This window comes from Anser cygnoides, chromosome 1, assembly GCF_040182565.1.
Source record: "Anser cygnoides isolate HZ-2024a breed goose chromosome 1, Taihu_goose_T2T_genome, whole genome shotgun sequence".
Taxonomy (NCBI): domain Eukaryota; kingdom Metazoa; phylum Chordata; class Aves; order Anseriformes; family Anatidae; genus Anser; species Anser cygnoides.
The window spans coordinates 207,996,736-208,013,102 of record NC_089873.1 but is presented as its reverse complement, the minus strand read 5'-3'; the positions used below and the strand labels follow the sequence as shown (position 1 = coordinate 208,013,102).

The following is a 16,367-nucleotide window of genomic DNA, read 5'->3' as shown; positions in this document are numbered from 1 at the left end:
GAACTCTGTTGTCAGCTCTGCCATGGAGATACATTTGGAAGAAGGATGTGTGTGATATTTTTCAAATATCTCAGGGAATTTGGGGATGCCTTCAGCAAAGTCAGTGGGAAATTCAGGCTGATGACAAGCCCAAATGACCAGATTCATCCAAACGAACTTCTCGGGCTCCTACGGACTCCTAGGCAGCCACAAATCTCTCCACGATGGGTGGAAAAAGAGATGTCTCCTAAGGATGGTTCAGCCCCGGATGGCCTGAGATGCCTCTTACTAAACAGAAAGCTTATGATTAATATGTTTATTAGTGCTTAGTTATCTGATTAAAATTAAAAGGCACATATTTAAGCCATGGTCTCTCAGGCTGAACTCTGAATGTTCACTGTTCCCAAATTAGAGGATAAATTCAATGAAAAAAATATGATAAACAGGTTTTCAAATGTCTTTTTTCCAAGCCTCTCTCCTACCACCTTTTTTTTCCATCACCATTCTCCCCTAAATGTTCTTTTTTTTTTTTTTCTGAATATTTTAAAACTTGCTAAACTAAACATCTTTTTGAACTATTCTTCTCCTTAAGGTGCTTCTCCTGAACTTCTGAAATGTTTGGAGGGGCTCTTAAAGAAATTTGGGTAGGAAACACAATTCAGAGATGATTTCTAGTTTCTTAAATATTTGGAAAATGATTGGTTATATATCCCTATTCCTCAGTTTCCCTTCTGTAATTATGAATTACCATTACGAGTAACACTGGCTGCTAATGGGCTCTGCAAATCTCTGATAAAGGATGCAGAGATTAATTGCTGTTCTTACTTAGCATGCTTACTCGAGTAGTAAATAAAGAAGCATCAGAAAGCAGTGCTCAAGGACAAGACACAGCCAGAGAACGGACCATCCATCCACAAACCTTTGTGTGGGGAAAAAAAAACCCGCTCGGATAAAAGAAAATTGAATTTAATTGGGATTTATTATTAATTATTAGATGAAGAAAATATCAATTATTAAGATTACATTATCAAAGGTTCTTTTGCTCTCCTCAGTCAGATCCTTGAAAATTCTCCACTTCCAAGCAGCCTTACATGATACCATTCTTCCTTCCAAGCGCTTTAACATGCTGTGTCTTTGGGGCTCCCTGCTGCAGTCTGAGTTCTCTGCGGCTGTCTCGTCCATCCCAGCGCTGTAAGCACCTAACCCTGCGGCACGATTGGCCTGCGCATATTAACTGTGCAGCCCCGAAAGCATCAAGGGTACTAAAGAAATAAACATTGAGCACATGCATCAGTTCTTTGGGGCAGAAACTGCCCTGTATTTCTGTAGGATTGCCTCCTTTTAGAAACCAAAGGAATTCAGCCATAGCAGCAGCAGCAGATAATCTGGTTAGTTAGGCACTATAAAGTGCCAGGAATCCACAATTTCTATCAAACTTATCTGTTTGAGAGAACATGAGTAAGGCTATAGTAGTCCTCAACAGTGTTCTTGGGAAGGATTTGTCTCATAAATCTGGGCCAAATCATTTAATAAAAAGGTGGAAAGTTCTTTCAGAAGGACGGGAATGGGAGATAAATTAGAAATGATGATTGTCTTCAACAGCTCAAGGCTGATCATTAAAGATAAAAAAAAATCCTAAGCAGAAAACAGTACACAGCTTACAAATCAGAAGGTCTAGACTGGGTCAGTTCAGCTAGAAATGAGAAGAAAGATCATGGGGAAACCTCCTGCTTCAATCCAGCACTCTGAACAAAGACAAACCAGAGAAGGCAGCATGTGAATCTGCGCTAGCTCCCTGACCACAGCTTTTCTTGGCCAAGGCTTGCTCGTGCAGACCCCAAAAGTAGAAGCAGCATGTTGCGGGTTTGTTTTTTTGTCTTCTGGAGGACAAACTGATCCTGACTGGGTCTATTTTCCACTGAAATCAGGGATCCTATGACATTCACACTCATCTCCTAGGATCTGACCCAGGAACATTTATGTGTGTACCATTTCCTTCCTCCCCATTAACAAGGCAAATTTAGGGACATGGTTTAGTGGGTGATATTGGTAGCTGGGGGATGGTCAGACCAGATGATGTGGGAGGTCTTTTCCAACCTTAATTCCTGCTATCTCCTTGCTTCTGCTAGAATTAAATAAAATCCATGCCTAGCCTCTGAAATTCCATACAAGAATATTAAGATGCCCCAGACAAGAGGTGATTTGGGATTTTCTGGCTCCCAGCTGTGGAGGTCGTTGCAAATGCCTACACCCAGCCTCCCTGCCTGCCTGGTACAAGTGACTCAGAGAAACACAGCAGACCCCCCAGAATGACAAAAGCACGCTTCGCATCGAATGGCTGCTCACTGACGCAAGAGCTGGAAGAGGCCATGCAGCTCGGCTCTGACTGCGAGGCGGCACGGTCAGCGGTCTCAAAGGAATTTAGATGTCAGCTTTCCACAGATGTCATCTATTCTTCGTCACTCTGCACATCATCTCTCCATGGGGATAGTCGCCACGTCCCTACCTCAGAGGTGTGCTGAGCAGCAATGTACCCACCAACATCCCCAGGGCTGCAGCTGTGGATGCTGCAGGACATGGATAGCAGTGGCCAGGCTGATGTGCTCTTCCTAAACACCATTCCCTAAAGACACTGGGGTTTTAGGGACTAGTTTTCATCTTATTTACTGGTTCAAATGGAGAAGAGCTGCTGTTTCCCAGCCAATCATCACCCTTTAGATCCATCTCCTTGGCTGGAGTTTGACCATTCCCAACCAGTCAGCATCCTCCAGGAACCCCACTGCGCTGCTTCTCCTCCCAGTGCCGCTGTTGGAGGCTACATGGACTGATGTTCTGACCCTAAAGGGCAACTTTTTACTTTCTTAGAAACAAAAGAGTAAGGATTGGATGCCTTCTGTCATCAGTCATACACGTACATACCCCGACACCAGTATACACATAGAGTGGATTGACAAAAAACCTTAAAAACTAATTAGCAAATTTGAATGTCCACCAAGATACCCTAAGGCAGCCTACTTTTCAGATGGTGAATCCCCAAGTCAGGCTTTTCATTTGAAGGTTTCTGAAATGAAATATCCTGAAATGGAGACGTTCACATCCTAGTTATTTTGCATAATTTCAGGTAAAAAAAACAACAACAACAAAATATTCTGGAGCAGATATAAATAAAAACAAAAGCAAAAAGATACAAGTCTGAAAACTTTTTTTTTTTTTCTTATATTTAAGTATCTGTTGATAGTATAATAAGAACTGGGGATTTTTCGTGTTCTAAATGACTTTTACTTTTCCCTTAAAAGTACAAACAAGGCTTGTAATCCACCCAATACAAAATTAAAAGACCTAAAAGATGCCTGTGTTTTTATATACTGATTAGATTGTTCCAGCCTTTATCTGAATGTTTACTTGGACATTTTCCTGGAAGCACAGAAGTAATGTTACGGACATTATTACCTTTCTGGAATGAAAGGAACTTAGATAAAGAATAGCCTACTGTATCTTCAAAAAGTAGCATGTTTCTTATGTTCCATGTGCATTATATTTGCAATTTACATGGGGATTTGTAATAGAGGCGCTGCTCCCTGGGTGTTACTTACTTTGGATGGACTTCTCTAAGGCTGAGTTTACACAGCTGTGGAAGGAAAACCTACCCACAATCAATTAAAAAGTGCAACACAAATCCTTTGGACAGCATTCTCAGGCTGTCCTGCTGTTGAGACAGCTACTATTCTCCTAGAATGAGTGCTCTAACTGTATTAAACTTAGTCCTAAACAAAATAAGCTTTCCCTAATTTTCACCATTTAAGGAACATAAAGACCTGCCTTTATCATTTAAAGTTTAAGCTGACTAAGCCTGAGAGAAACAGAACGTTAAGGAACTAAAGCAATTAAATCTATTTACAGAGGTCAGAAGAGTATCTATCAGGCTTTAGACATGATGGGCTTGTATGGTCTGTGCTTCTCATTCCTGTGAACTCCCAGATTATGGGCTGACAGGTGGCATAAGAAGTCATCTTTGTTTTCCTCCCGATAGCTGCGCGATGCTGAGCTGATCCTACCACGTCACCAGTGTGCTGGCATTACCTTCACTTCTGATTATTGAACAAGTAAAACAACCACGCAAATGAGACCCCAGACACCCTGTCTTTGTGTGGGACATATTTATTACCAACTTGCTGAATCCCACACAAAAAGAAGCCTCAGGGAAAGTAGTATGTCTACAAGCCGATGCAAAAAGCACTGGGGAAAAAAAGGAGGAGGATAAATAAGCAGGCAGCTGAAAAGCCTGAACTCCAACTAACTCACCAGCACATCAATAATACAATACTGTCGTCAACCCACCACGGACTCCGAACAATGCTTTTTCTGTTGTTCAGCTAATTAGTAAAAGAAGAGATTAAGGTCTTTAATTTCACTTGCTTTCTTTTTCTCCCCTCCTTTCACCTGGAGGGCATGCGTGTATGTGTACATATATATTCCCTAAATGAACAAAGAGAAAGAACATACATTACGATGTTGAAAGCATGAGTGTGGGTTTGACTTTATTTCCAACAAGAGTGTCATCTACATGATTTCAGATTTAAATGTGCTGCAACTGCAAGGAGTCAGATGTGTGTGTGTGTGTGTGTGTGTTGCAGGGTGGGAGGGGAGGGGGGAAGCTGAATAGAGGATATGAATTTTAAGCAGTTTCCTGAATGAATACGACACTGTATTTCCCCCTACTCTCCTTAGGATGACAATTCAGAGGAGATAACCTTCTCCTTTGAAAAGCCTTGAAGGGAAAGTTTGTTTTTACCATAACAAATGCAACAAAAGAAAAGAAGAGGGAAGCTGGGAAAGGGGTGGTGGTGAGGGGGGACAAATTAAATGTCAAACTTTCTCTCCTTACTTGGAGATAACAGCATAGTAGGAAACCTTCTTAGAAGCTTAACATAAATGGAGTTAAGCTGTTGCCAGCTGCAGTAAACCTCTCTCTCACCTTTCTTTCTCTCTTTCAAGATATCTTTGAATGCCTTCTCCTTCGTCATAAATCAGACCCGTGAGTAATTATCACTCAAGCGGGATGGCAGCGGCCTGAGTGGCCACGGCTATTCCACTGCTGTAATCTGCGCTTCGTCAGGTTACACTACCTTTGATGAAATCTCACATTTCTTTGCCAATGAGCGTTACCTCTCTGTTTATGACTCATTGTCTTGCGGCAGGGAGCTGTGAATCTCATTCCTCTTCTTGAAACTCGCTGGAGCAGCACGGTCGGTCCCGGCGGTGCTGAGCACCCTCAGCTCCCATCTGGGGAGTCTCAGGGCATCGAAGGGGCCCTGCTGCCACCTCAAATACTTACCGGAGGCATCTCTCAGCCCTTCTTAAGGGGATGTGGCCGTGGAAAGCCTCCTGCAGGCTCTGAGGCTGAGAGCAAGGTGCAGATGCCGCTGTCACAGCTCACCGGGAGTCGAAACCGGCTCTGGCGTTTCGGCATTCCCTCCTGCATCCCCTTGGGGACAGGTTTCTGACAGGCCGAGGGGGCACCTTGCCTCAGCACTGCCGCCCTCACAGATAGAGGGGGTGGCAGAGAAGGGGACAAAAAAAATTAAAAAAAGGGGAAGAAAGGGGAAAAAAAAAAGGGAGGGAGCTCCAGCCTCCAACGCACTTGAAGTTTCTGATCTCTACCTCGGTACCAAGCTCGTCCCTCACCTCAACCACCCAGCCACACAGCACGGACGCTTCCAACGCAGCGCTTTGCATGCTTTACGAGCTGTTTTATTAACGTTTTACCCCCTTCCTCCCACACAACGCTATCATTTCAGCAAAAAAACCACCACCGAACCCCAGCCGACGGGCGAAGACGCGCGCCGGCCGCCCTCCAGCCCCGCGGGCGGCTGTCGGCCGAGGATATCAAGTAGGTAGAGAGAAGTCACTCACCGTTGGCGGCGACACAGAGGTTTCCAGAGCCACTTTTAACTAAGAAGGAATTTGGGATAAACTCTTCCTCAGAGTCAGAGTCCGCGGCCGGCTGGGCCGCGCCGTTGCCCCGCAACCGCCCGGGGCCTTCATTGGCGGGCGGCGAGGGGGGGGGAGAAGGGGAGTGCTCAGGGGGGGTGGAGGAGGCGGACGAACAAGGCAAGGGGGGACCTGCGGGCCACAAACACACACAGACACAGAGAGAGAGAGAGAAAATGATGATAATAAAGGAAGTAAACGGCAAAGCACAGACACAGAGAGACGCACACGAACACAAAACTGTGGAAAAAAAGTTGAGCGCGGGCACGAGGAGCGGCCTCCTGGCCCGCTGGAGGGCGGCCGACTCGTGTATCTGTCGCGCTGAGGGGACTGCTGCTGTCCCTTGGTGTAACAGACCCTTAAAACTAATATCCATCACTTTTTTAGGGTTTTGGGGTTCTGGTGGGAGGCATGCTTCTCGCCACGAAGTGGGCGCTGCCAATGTGGCTGTGTGTCGACACCAGGCTGCGTGGTTCTGAAGGGAAAGTTTTGCCTGATGTTTTATGAGGTAATTTTTTTCAGGTTTTACCTGAAAACAGTCAACTCTCCTTAGGGATTGTCTTTAAGCATGCCTGTATCGAGTTTATAAGGCAAACAGACTGAAAACCACCTCAGGAGTGTGGACGAGAGAGATGGGCATTGCTGCATGGCATTGAAGCATGTCAGCAAAACAGCACCCTGACAAACTTAGTGCAGGTTCATTTTGTGGATTAAATCACTAGACATGCAGCAAATTAGGTTCTTAGATAACTTTTTACGTAAAGCTTCATCCGCCGAAGGACGCGCTTCTAGTGACTTGAAGGAAATTGGATCAGGTACATGGAGATTAAGTAGATCTAATTTGAAAAAACATACTGTAAGTAATTAGTGGTATCAGGGTCTTATTCCAATCAGATTTTGGATTTCCCAGATCGACTGGGAAATCAGAAACCCCAAGCTTGTGAAAAAAATGTTGGGGAAATGTGGAGCTGAGATATTTGCAGTAGATCAATAAAAACAGGGGGATATGAACACAGACATGTAATAGGTTAAAGTACAGGACAATGCATTTAAACACAAGTATTTCCTCTTGATACATTTGATATGAAAACAATTATGATTAATTTCACACATTTTCCCATATACTGAAATGTTACCATGCAAAATCCATAAAAGAATAACAGCACAAGAAAACTAGCAAATGTAAAAAGAAAAAAAAAATCTAAAACAATGTATTTTGAACATAACATAGCACACAACATAGCCATGCAGTATTTTTGACTAAACACAACATGAATGCTTTAGAAAAGCAAACACAAACCCAAAACAATGAAGCGGGTTTAACATTTAAATCCCCCAAAGCTGGTTCTGCTAAGTTTCCTTCCACCTTGGTCATCAGTTTTTCTCCTGATAAGCCCTTGGGTGTTACCCCCCTGGCATATGCAGATCTTATAAAGTGAAAACTGTAATCAGAGCAGAAATTGTGGTGTTGAGGGAAAAGCCTGGGACCTGGAGAGAACATGGGACGGTGCTCAGAGACAGTCAAGTCACTGTGACTCCCCACAGAAGAAACCAGCCTTGGTAGAGAGCCTATACATTTTTTTATTTTTATTTTTTTATTATTTTTGCAAGTTGTGAGCCCTGTGTGTTTTGTTATGATCACCAGTGGAGTTCCCTGGCTCTTGTTCCTTCTGACAGCCTTCCAGACTGAGAAGTTCCTCCTTTAGGAACGCTGTCTTTTAGGAATCTATAACCCACTTCATACTCCCTGACCCTTCTTAGGGTACCAAGGCTGTCACCTTCTTGTTAACTATAGGTAGGAGCTGGAGAGAGACAGCAGAAAAAGGGTCTATGTGCAAATTCTCCAGGGTACTGTGGAGATGCTTAATGGGTGGGAGCAGAAGAAAGCCCAACTATTAGGCTCTGAGTGACAATTCAGGCACCAGCAGTGCTTCAGCATCCTGTCTAACTCCTCACAGCCTTAGCTGTTTGCCTCTGAAACAGGGTGACACCACACCCTTATGTTATAAAGGGGATTGCAGAAGGAAATTCCTGAAGAATCATCAGACATGAAAAGGAGGAAGTCTACAGAAATGCAGATAGCAAGAGACTACTGTCATGACACCATGAAAAAGACAGGTGCCACTTGCAGTTCTGGGTTCAAGTAAATGAAGAGACTGATTTCTTTTGTGTGCTCCTTTGAGCAAGGCCATCTTCATACACAGGTGAGATCATATCATACGCCATCCCACACACCTCTGTTTTGCCATGTCACAAACCATTAAATGCAAACGGCTCTGGAGATACAGCTCTAGCTCTGACGTGCTCCTGAAGAAGTCAAGTCTACTTTGCATCATCCTCTTTGTTGCGATGGAGTTTTGATGAGCCCTGACATATTATAAAGTTTAAATCATTTCTTTGATTTGTTGTGCTGATGATATACACAGGCTCTGTGTAGTCAGAGCCTGCATCCTAGTGTGAAGATGAGTGAAATGGAAAGAAATTGCTCAACCTATGTCAGCCTATAGTCCTGTGCATTTCTTTGTAACTTGAGGACACATTTTTCCAGCCATTGAGAGACAATCTAGATTTTAAAAATTATTTCAAGCCTCTGACTCATTTACCCAAAGTCCAGTGAAAAAGCATAAAAAGGAAGCTAATGGTAAGACTAACTATGACCAAATAATAATAATAATAATAATAATAATAATAATAATAATAATAATAATGTGGTAAATGAAAGGAGATCCCTAATGTTCTCCCTGTGTTTTTGTTAGATAACATGCTTGGCATATCTGCACATGAAACCTGTAGTCCAGACACAAAGACAAGCAACAGAATGAGCTGAATTTGGAACTGTAACCCCAAAAGCAAAATATTAGTACCTATCACATCAGAAACTGTCTGCCATTTCCACATGGCTGCATGTTGGGGTTTTGGCATAGACTTTCCACCATGTCCCAACATTGTAATTATGGCAATGAGAAAGGAAGGGCTGTACTGCTCTGAAGGGCACTGGTGCATACAACCATGTGCCCCAGAAAATTCCCTCTTGGACACACAATTTTGGGCTGGATGCAACTGGAGATTTCACAAGCTTCTGGATGGAAGGTGTGGGCTGGTCAGCTGTGCTGACAGCATCCAGTTAAAATGAGGAAGAAGCAAAGCGATACCTTCTTTTTAAGCATGTCAGTAACTATGTTTGTAAGACAAGGGTGTCTTAAATTGTGGATCCTTTAAGAGAATTGCCTCCTTTCCTCTGCTTGGACAGAAAGCCAAAAATTAAATCTGACCTTTTCAGGAAAAATAAACCAAGAGAGAGACAAAAGATACAAGTCTGTATGCTTCGAAGAAAGTATCTCATTGAATTTACTGCAACTGCAGATCCAAGTAAAACAAGCAGGATTCGGCCCATAAACTTTCATTCCAGCTGCCAGAGCAAAATTTCTAATTGATTAGTACAAAATGAATTCACAGCAATACTGGGTTGCTATGGAACCTGAGCAAGTAGGCCAAGTCACTTTGCAGTATGTGCTGCCTCTCCTTCAAAAATACAAAACAGAAGGACTAGATAACACATTCATTATGCACACCCTTGCAATTTGGAAACTAACTCAAAGAAAAACAAAACGGATTCCAAGTATGGGCCCCTTGGCATCAATTTGTAACAACCCTGTATATCCGCTTGCAGTGAACAGTCGAAATTATGTTCTTTGGACTTGAGGCAGGAATAATATAAAAGTTCAACGTCTCTGTGTGAATGATACGTTGCTTGCCCAAATTCAGAGGAAAACAGAACATAAACTTCTATTTTATCTGTGTGCCAGTATTTCAGATTAAGATTAAAAATATCAGGGGAAGATATGTTACAGTCCTTTGTAGATTTATGGAAGTGCTTAGGAAACACAAACTTCGGAACTAGGTTAACACAAAGAATGCGTTTCTCAGCTTCACTACGGAACTCTGCAAATTTTAGGCAACCGCTTTAAATTTAGGGAAGAGACAGACCAGAGCAGACTCTAAATAGTTAGGGGAAAGTAAGACAAACAATAAACATGCCTTCAGTTTACGCTGCACATTTGGCTGTAATATTTCAGAATACCGTGTGTTTGTAGAGTTGCTCTGTCATTTGCAGGTTTTGGCCTTCAGAGATCAAGAGCTGATTTAAAACAGGTGTATTCGCACTCATGTGAACAGAAAGACTGCCAGGAATACAGAACACTCAGGGAGATCATTTTAAACGAAGGACAGTACATTGTTTCATAGACTATATTCTAAGGAATACACTCATATGTTTACAATTTGTCCCAAAAGAGTTAGAAAAGTGTGGATATACAAATGCTGACTTCTCATGGAACAGATATAACAAGGCAATAGGATTTAACAGTGGTCAGTATACCCAGAGTGGTATTATCTGCAATCAATAAATCATTAATATCCACTTTTTTTTCCCCATAGTATCTTCTTCTATCAAGCTTCAACCAGGATCTTGAAGAGCGTTACAAGCACTGAGGATGTAAGCTTTGAAATACTGGGATTTGTAATCAGATAGGCTGATAAAATTGGATTGTCTGGGGGAGCAGGCTTGTACTTCTTACAGATAAGGAAACTGAGGCTCACAGAAGTGAAATAATTTGCTTAAATATGCTGTTATTTCCTGTATCTGCACACTGTATCTCTAACCACTGAGAAAAAATCTGTTTGCAACACTGAAAATATTTAAAATCGGTGATTTCCACCACAAAGGAGAGATAGGGGAAGGCGGGCAGAAGTACTGTGGACACAGTTAGCTCAGTGGGGCAACTACAGTAGTTATCAGGGAAGAACTTTTGGATTACAACATACCGCTTGAAAAGTTGAGCTTTATACAACCTTAAAATAGGAGTGGTACTGCTAAGCCTTAATTACAGAGACAATTCATGCACCACGACAAAAAAAAAAAAAAAAAAAAAAAAAAAGGTACATCACAACACAGCTCCAGCCTTAAAAATGTGTGGCACTGGTATGCATTGAGAGTTCGCGGTAAGGCTGTATAAATGCAGCAAAGTAGTGTGCTGGCTGGGTTTATTATCCTGTCAAAAGGAAGAGTGTAAACAGATGCTCTTCTGTTTTTGTCTCCCCTTCTCCTCGCACAGTGGTTTTGAGTGATCCTTATTGACATCCGAACTAAATCTTATTGATCTGTATTAAAACTGTAGCTAGTCTTGAGCTGGAGAAAACCAAGACCTGCTTACACAACGGAAATGCGTAGGTACCTCTGTCTGACAAAAGCAGTTAATTAATAAATAAATCTAAAACTCAGGCAATTTAATTTCATCCCACACTGTATCCGATTGATTAAAGCCCCACCGGCACGAAGGAGAACTGCAGGGCTGAGGTCTTGGCGTGTGAAAGGTGGCAGGCATCGGGGCATCCCTGGCAGCACCTCTGAGATGGATTGCTGGCACAAGGGACAAGGTGCTCCGTGCCCCGCAGAACAGAAAACACGGTGATTTACTCCGGTAGTATTTCAGGGCTTGGGAGCTGAGGAGAGGAGCAGGAGAACATCTGCCACTTTGCTTTTCAAAGCGAGGGGAACATATTATTTAAAGACTAGCCCCTGATGATCACACGGCAAAAGACTGCTTTCTTAGCAGCCAGGAGCCAAGCTCCTTTAGAAGAAAGGATTTTCCTAAGGGACAAGCATCACTCATGCCTTTCTCATGGTAGCATATCATGCCTTTCCTGTGGACACCATAAAACACCGCTGGAAGAAGAGCAATCTGAACTAGCTGTCTGGCAAAATATGTCAGTGAATCACAGGAGTAAGAAATTGTTGTGCAGATTTATTGCCGTTCTTTAACAATAGGTGGTCACAACATTGTTAGCTCAATGGGGAATATATATCTTGTGTTTAGAATTGATTAAAAAAGCAGCCTTGGAAAATGACTCTTAGTTATTTATATTTCCTGAATTTCCACCTGCACTTATGTTTATTTTATTTAATTTAATTTTGTGTATTTGATTTATAGCTATGAAGCCAGAGGGGAAAATAAATGAAATAAAGGGGACAAATGAATATCATCTTAACAAGAAAAACCTGGGCAGCTGCCATGTCACCGAAATTAAGAAATGAGTAGTTGGGCCTTGAAAATGAGAAATAATCACATGCCCTGTATGAAGACTGGCATATTGGGAAAAAGGGCCACGCAAGGTTAAGAAGAAATGAATAAATTCCCTTGGACTGAAATGGAGTATGAAGAACATATGTTATGCCTTGTGGGTGATTTGTGTTACCCTTCCCCAGTTGTGTTCTTTTTACTCCCTTTTGTGGTGAAGAGATGCAATAATTCTCTTTATCCATGTGCAAGGACAGGATAATTTCTGTCAAGGAGCTCACAAAGTCACCATCAGTGGGAACTCAGGAACATCCTTGTTCGGACAAGGCAGACCTTCCTCTGGGTGGAAAACATCTAGAATGTGAGAGGTGATGTGATGATGGGACGTATAAAAGCACCCCAACCATATGCCTGTGTTATCCGCCTCTGTCCCAGCCCAGATTATGGACTGAGCATTCGGGCCTTTTACACTTATTCCCCAAATGAAGCAGAAGGTGGAAAGGGACAAAAAATAGCCCAAAACCTCAGATCTGCTTTCTGCCAGCTCCTGAGGTTATTAACCCAACCCAAAACAGCAGAAAACAATTATCCATTGAGCAAGATGGAGAGGAGCAGGGAGGAAATTGTTCCCTTCTGAAACGCAGTTCCTCGGGGGCTTGAGGTGCTCTGGAGCAGCACAGCAGCACTTATAATTTTTTGCCAACACAAGAAAATAATACAGCAGATTTTCAGAAAATTACATGGGCAATTGCCTGAGCCGGATACTCAGCTTGCTCATTTGTAGGCACAACAGTAGAAACAGATTGTGTAAGTTAGCTACACAATTTTCTGAATATCATACTCCAAGGCTGAGATTGTGCTGTTATTCAAAAGCAAAAACAGGTAATTTAATTTCCAAATATATGGGAGAACACTTGTATCTCTTTCAAAATCAAAGAAATATGGATCAAGAAAGAGACTCTCTTCTGATAGTGCCAGCATAAACAATCCTAATCACCGTGGAATATTTATATCGCTCCCTGTGAAATATTTACGCGAGTAGTTCACATCATCTGAAGTTTTAAGGAAAGCACAAGCCCCTAATTATGGATCACCATTACAAAAGCTCATGCAGCTTTACTCAAACTCAACTTGTAAAAGAATAATGTAATCGGTAGGAAGGCTGATGAGCTGCCCGTGAAATGGCCTTTCTCAATCTGACACTAATGCTCTATCTGATCCAAAACACCCCGTATAAAGTATAAAGTTCTCTGCGGAAGATTACATGCAAATCTCCTAAAAGGTCCATTTTCCTATATTTGAACACCAAACGGTGGGCTTTGTAGAAATTGCTTTCCCTAAGCTTTATGCTAACAAAGAGGTTTATACTGCCTTGCAAAACTGCTCGTGATAAGCTCGGCCAAGGCAAAGCACCCTTTCCTAGTCCTTTTAGCCCAGCAGGGAAGAGTTAATGTACACGGGCCATTGCAAGACTTTTTCACCTGCCTCAGGGAATAACATTTATGCAATTATTTTGCAGGGTGGTCTTATAGGCAAAAGACCCAAAAATGCGAAAGTTCAGCTCATGATCAGCGCCATGCTTCGGGACCTGCCCAGCAAACCCTGTCTGCAGGTTCCGTTGGACTGTCTTATTTCTCTTCATTGATTAGACAAGGAGCATTGGGTGATTCTAACTCAGATGCCGAAGTGAAAATGGCATGAACCCTGGGCTTAATGTCTGGAACCTGCCTGAAGATGAGGCAATCTCACCGAGACATTTTTGCCAGTGATGTTTTGGGTTGCTCCGTAATACCTGAGGGCACAGACTGAGCCTTCCAAGCTCATAGACAAAAGTGCTGTATCGAAGCGATGGAAGATGCCTCAACCCACAGGAACCTAGAGATGAAAGCTGGAGTGAAGGAGAACTTTGAAGCCCTGATGTTTTATGCTTCTCTTGGAAAGAAACGCAGTCTGTATGAGTAAATACAGTCCGAAGAAAACATGAGGTTGCAGATCTCTGGAGCACGAAAAAGGGGTACCAAAGTTATACTGCAGTGAGGATCCAAGTCATCTAGCCATAAACTCTCTGGGGATGAAATTTCAGATGAGAGGGATGTGGCCTGAATAAAGAGATCATTACCTGTTCCTATTTTGGTTACAATTAGTGTTGGCTGTGGATTTCTGTGCTACATTAAAACTAATGAACTTGCTTAGCCTCTTATCCTTCTTGGGACAATTTCCTCCTGATCCTACTTTTTATCCCCGTTAGGGTTGGATGCTTCCATCTCTAAAATTGTATGGAGGTTGTTTTGTAGTGACTGCTGTTTGCTGTTTTCTAGCCAATATCCCTTAATCTGGGAAGGTCTTTTTTTCTTTTTTTTTTCTTTTTTTTTTTTCCTTTTTTTTTTTTTCTCCAGTGAAGAACGATTTCAAACAAAGCCAACTGTCTCCCTTCAACATCTATGCGTCGTGGTTCAGAAGATCATTCTCTGTCTTCAGCTAAGAAGAGAGATCAAGGCAACTTAGTGCCAAAATACTCTTCTCAGATGGACTCTCTGAAGGGATCTGATTAAGAAGAAAGGTTATCTTCCGTAGCAGTTTCCTTCTGTGAGCTAGCCCTGTGGCCCTGGAGTTGAAAACAGAAGGGTAAGCCACCAAAAAAGTGTGAGGTTGCTGCAGAAGAGGAGGCAGGATAGCTGTACCGGAGTGATGCTGAGCCTGCTGAGTTAATGTGTCGAACAGCAGAAGAATTTGGGCATGGTACTAAGCTAAAGGAGCGCACCCTGTGCCAGCACCTGTGCACAGCACTGTACCGTGGGTGTGACAGCTTCTGGGACCCCTAAATGTCTCTCTGCACCTCATGCTCCCCTGGGAAAGCACTTGAATCCTGCACATACCCTGTGGCTGGCACAGAGCGGTACAAGATCAGACCCATCCTGCATTTTCCAGAGTCACGTTGGACATTTCTGGCTATTTATTCTGCAGGCTTTTTGAGACACAAGATGCTTCTCCTTGTGTGCTTGCAAAGCCAGCAGAACAGCAGGACCTAGATCTTGTGTTGGGCCACTGGGTGTTCTTGCAATGCCAGTTTTAAGAGTAGGGACGTTTTTTGTGCTCGGGTATCAGAGGATCACAGAATCACTGAGGGGATTCACAGATCACTGAAGGGACCTCTGGGGGCCATATTGTCCAACCTCCCTGCTCAGACAGAGTCCCCTGGAGCACATTACCCAGGACTGTGCCTGGACAAGTTATTAACTCCTTTCTTTTCTCCTGCAGGATTGACAAACCAGTCTACAAACCAATTTAATGTGCTCAGGTGATCCCAAACAGATCCCAAAACAAAGTTTAGTTCAAAACTGTAGACTCACGGAGTGTCTGCTGGTGTGAGGCAGCTGCGGGTCCCTGTGGTGCCAGCCCTGCTCCAGCAGGGCCACCCCGAGCAGGGCGCCCAGCCCCACGTCCAGGCGGCTGCTGGAGATCCCCAAGGAGGAGCCCCCAGCCCCTCTCTGGGCAGCCTGTGCCAGGGCTCCAGCACCCGCCCAGCCCAGAAGTTTCTGCTCATGCTCAGGCAGAACCTCTTGTGTTGCCGTTTGTCCTAGCACTGGGCTGTAGCTGTAATTATCATGGCAGAGAGCTGTTCACGATGTTCCGCATGCACTGAGAGGCAGAGAGAGTCCCTGTGCTGCAGAACAAGTGCTGTGCTTCCACAGAGGTCAAAGTGAAGACCACACACTTACTGAAAAAGCTGCAAAGAAGATATGCAGTCCTCACTGCTCTAATCCAAAGTTCCTCCACATAAACCTGCACTTCAGGATCCTCTTCCAAGAAAACTTCCTGAATTCTTGCTAAGGCAAAGAATTTTTTATTCTTTCTACTTTAATAGTAGCTCCTGGTGATGTTCCTGAGAAAGACTGCCGATCAGTAGTGTTGCCCAAGAAGGTAATACAGGAATATGATGCTATTAAGCCAGGAGGGAAAAAAAAAAAAAAAAAAAAGTATTGGACCAAAAATTCTGTTTTTCATTTGGTTCATTTCAGGCCTAGAACAACATTAGTAGCTAAAGAGCACTCTCAAGAAAACAAGGAAGAAATTGGTAGAGGCAAAGTTTCAGGTTATTGTATGGAATTTCAAGTCCTAAAAAAAGGAACTATTATTTTTTCCTCCATGTTTTAGCAGCCAACAAGCCAACTTGCAAATGCAATAGCAAGAATTGAGAAAATTTCAGACATCATTGATGTTACTGTTTTTTTTTTTCCTCCAAAGCCTCGCTTAAGATCTTTGAAGCCACAATCTGAATACCTTAATCATTGCTTTACTGACTTCTGCCCCGTAAGAAAA

General features: G+C 43.0%; 1 protein-coding gene and 1 long non-coding RNA gene across 20 annotated transcripts in view; one reads left to right on the top strand and one right to left on the bottom strand.

Annotated features, from left to right (window-relative positions):
- TENM4 (teneurin transmembrane protein 4) overlaps window positions 1-16,367 on the bottom strand; it is a 1,678,763-nt gene that overhangs the window by 250,810 nt on the left and 1,411,586 nt on the right. For 16 of the 19 annotated variants that reach the window (XM_066989940.1, XM_066989945.1, XM_066989941.1 and 13 more), the window contains one exon: window positions 5,893-6,102. The exons of the other annotated variants lie outside the window; for them this stretch is intronic. In XM_066989940.1, the coding sequence (XP_066846041.1) occupies window positions 5,893-6,102 (210 nt within the window). The remainder of the gene's footprint in view (window positions 1-5,892; window positions 6,103-16,367) is intronic. 19 annotated transcript variants of the gene reach the window in all.
- LOC106039872 (uncharacterized) lies at window positions 5,361-13,704 on the top strand. The gene is made up of 3 exons (XR_007159676.2): window positions 5,361-5,869; window positions 10,408-10,465; window positions 13,567-13,704. It is a non-coding gene; the product is annotated as an uncharacterized lncRNA (long non-coding RNA).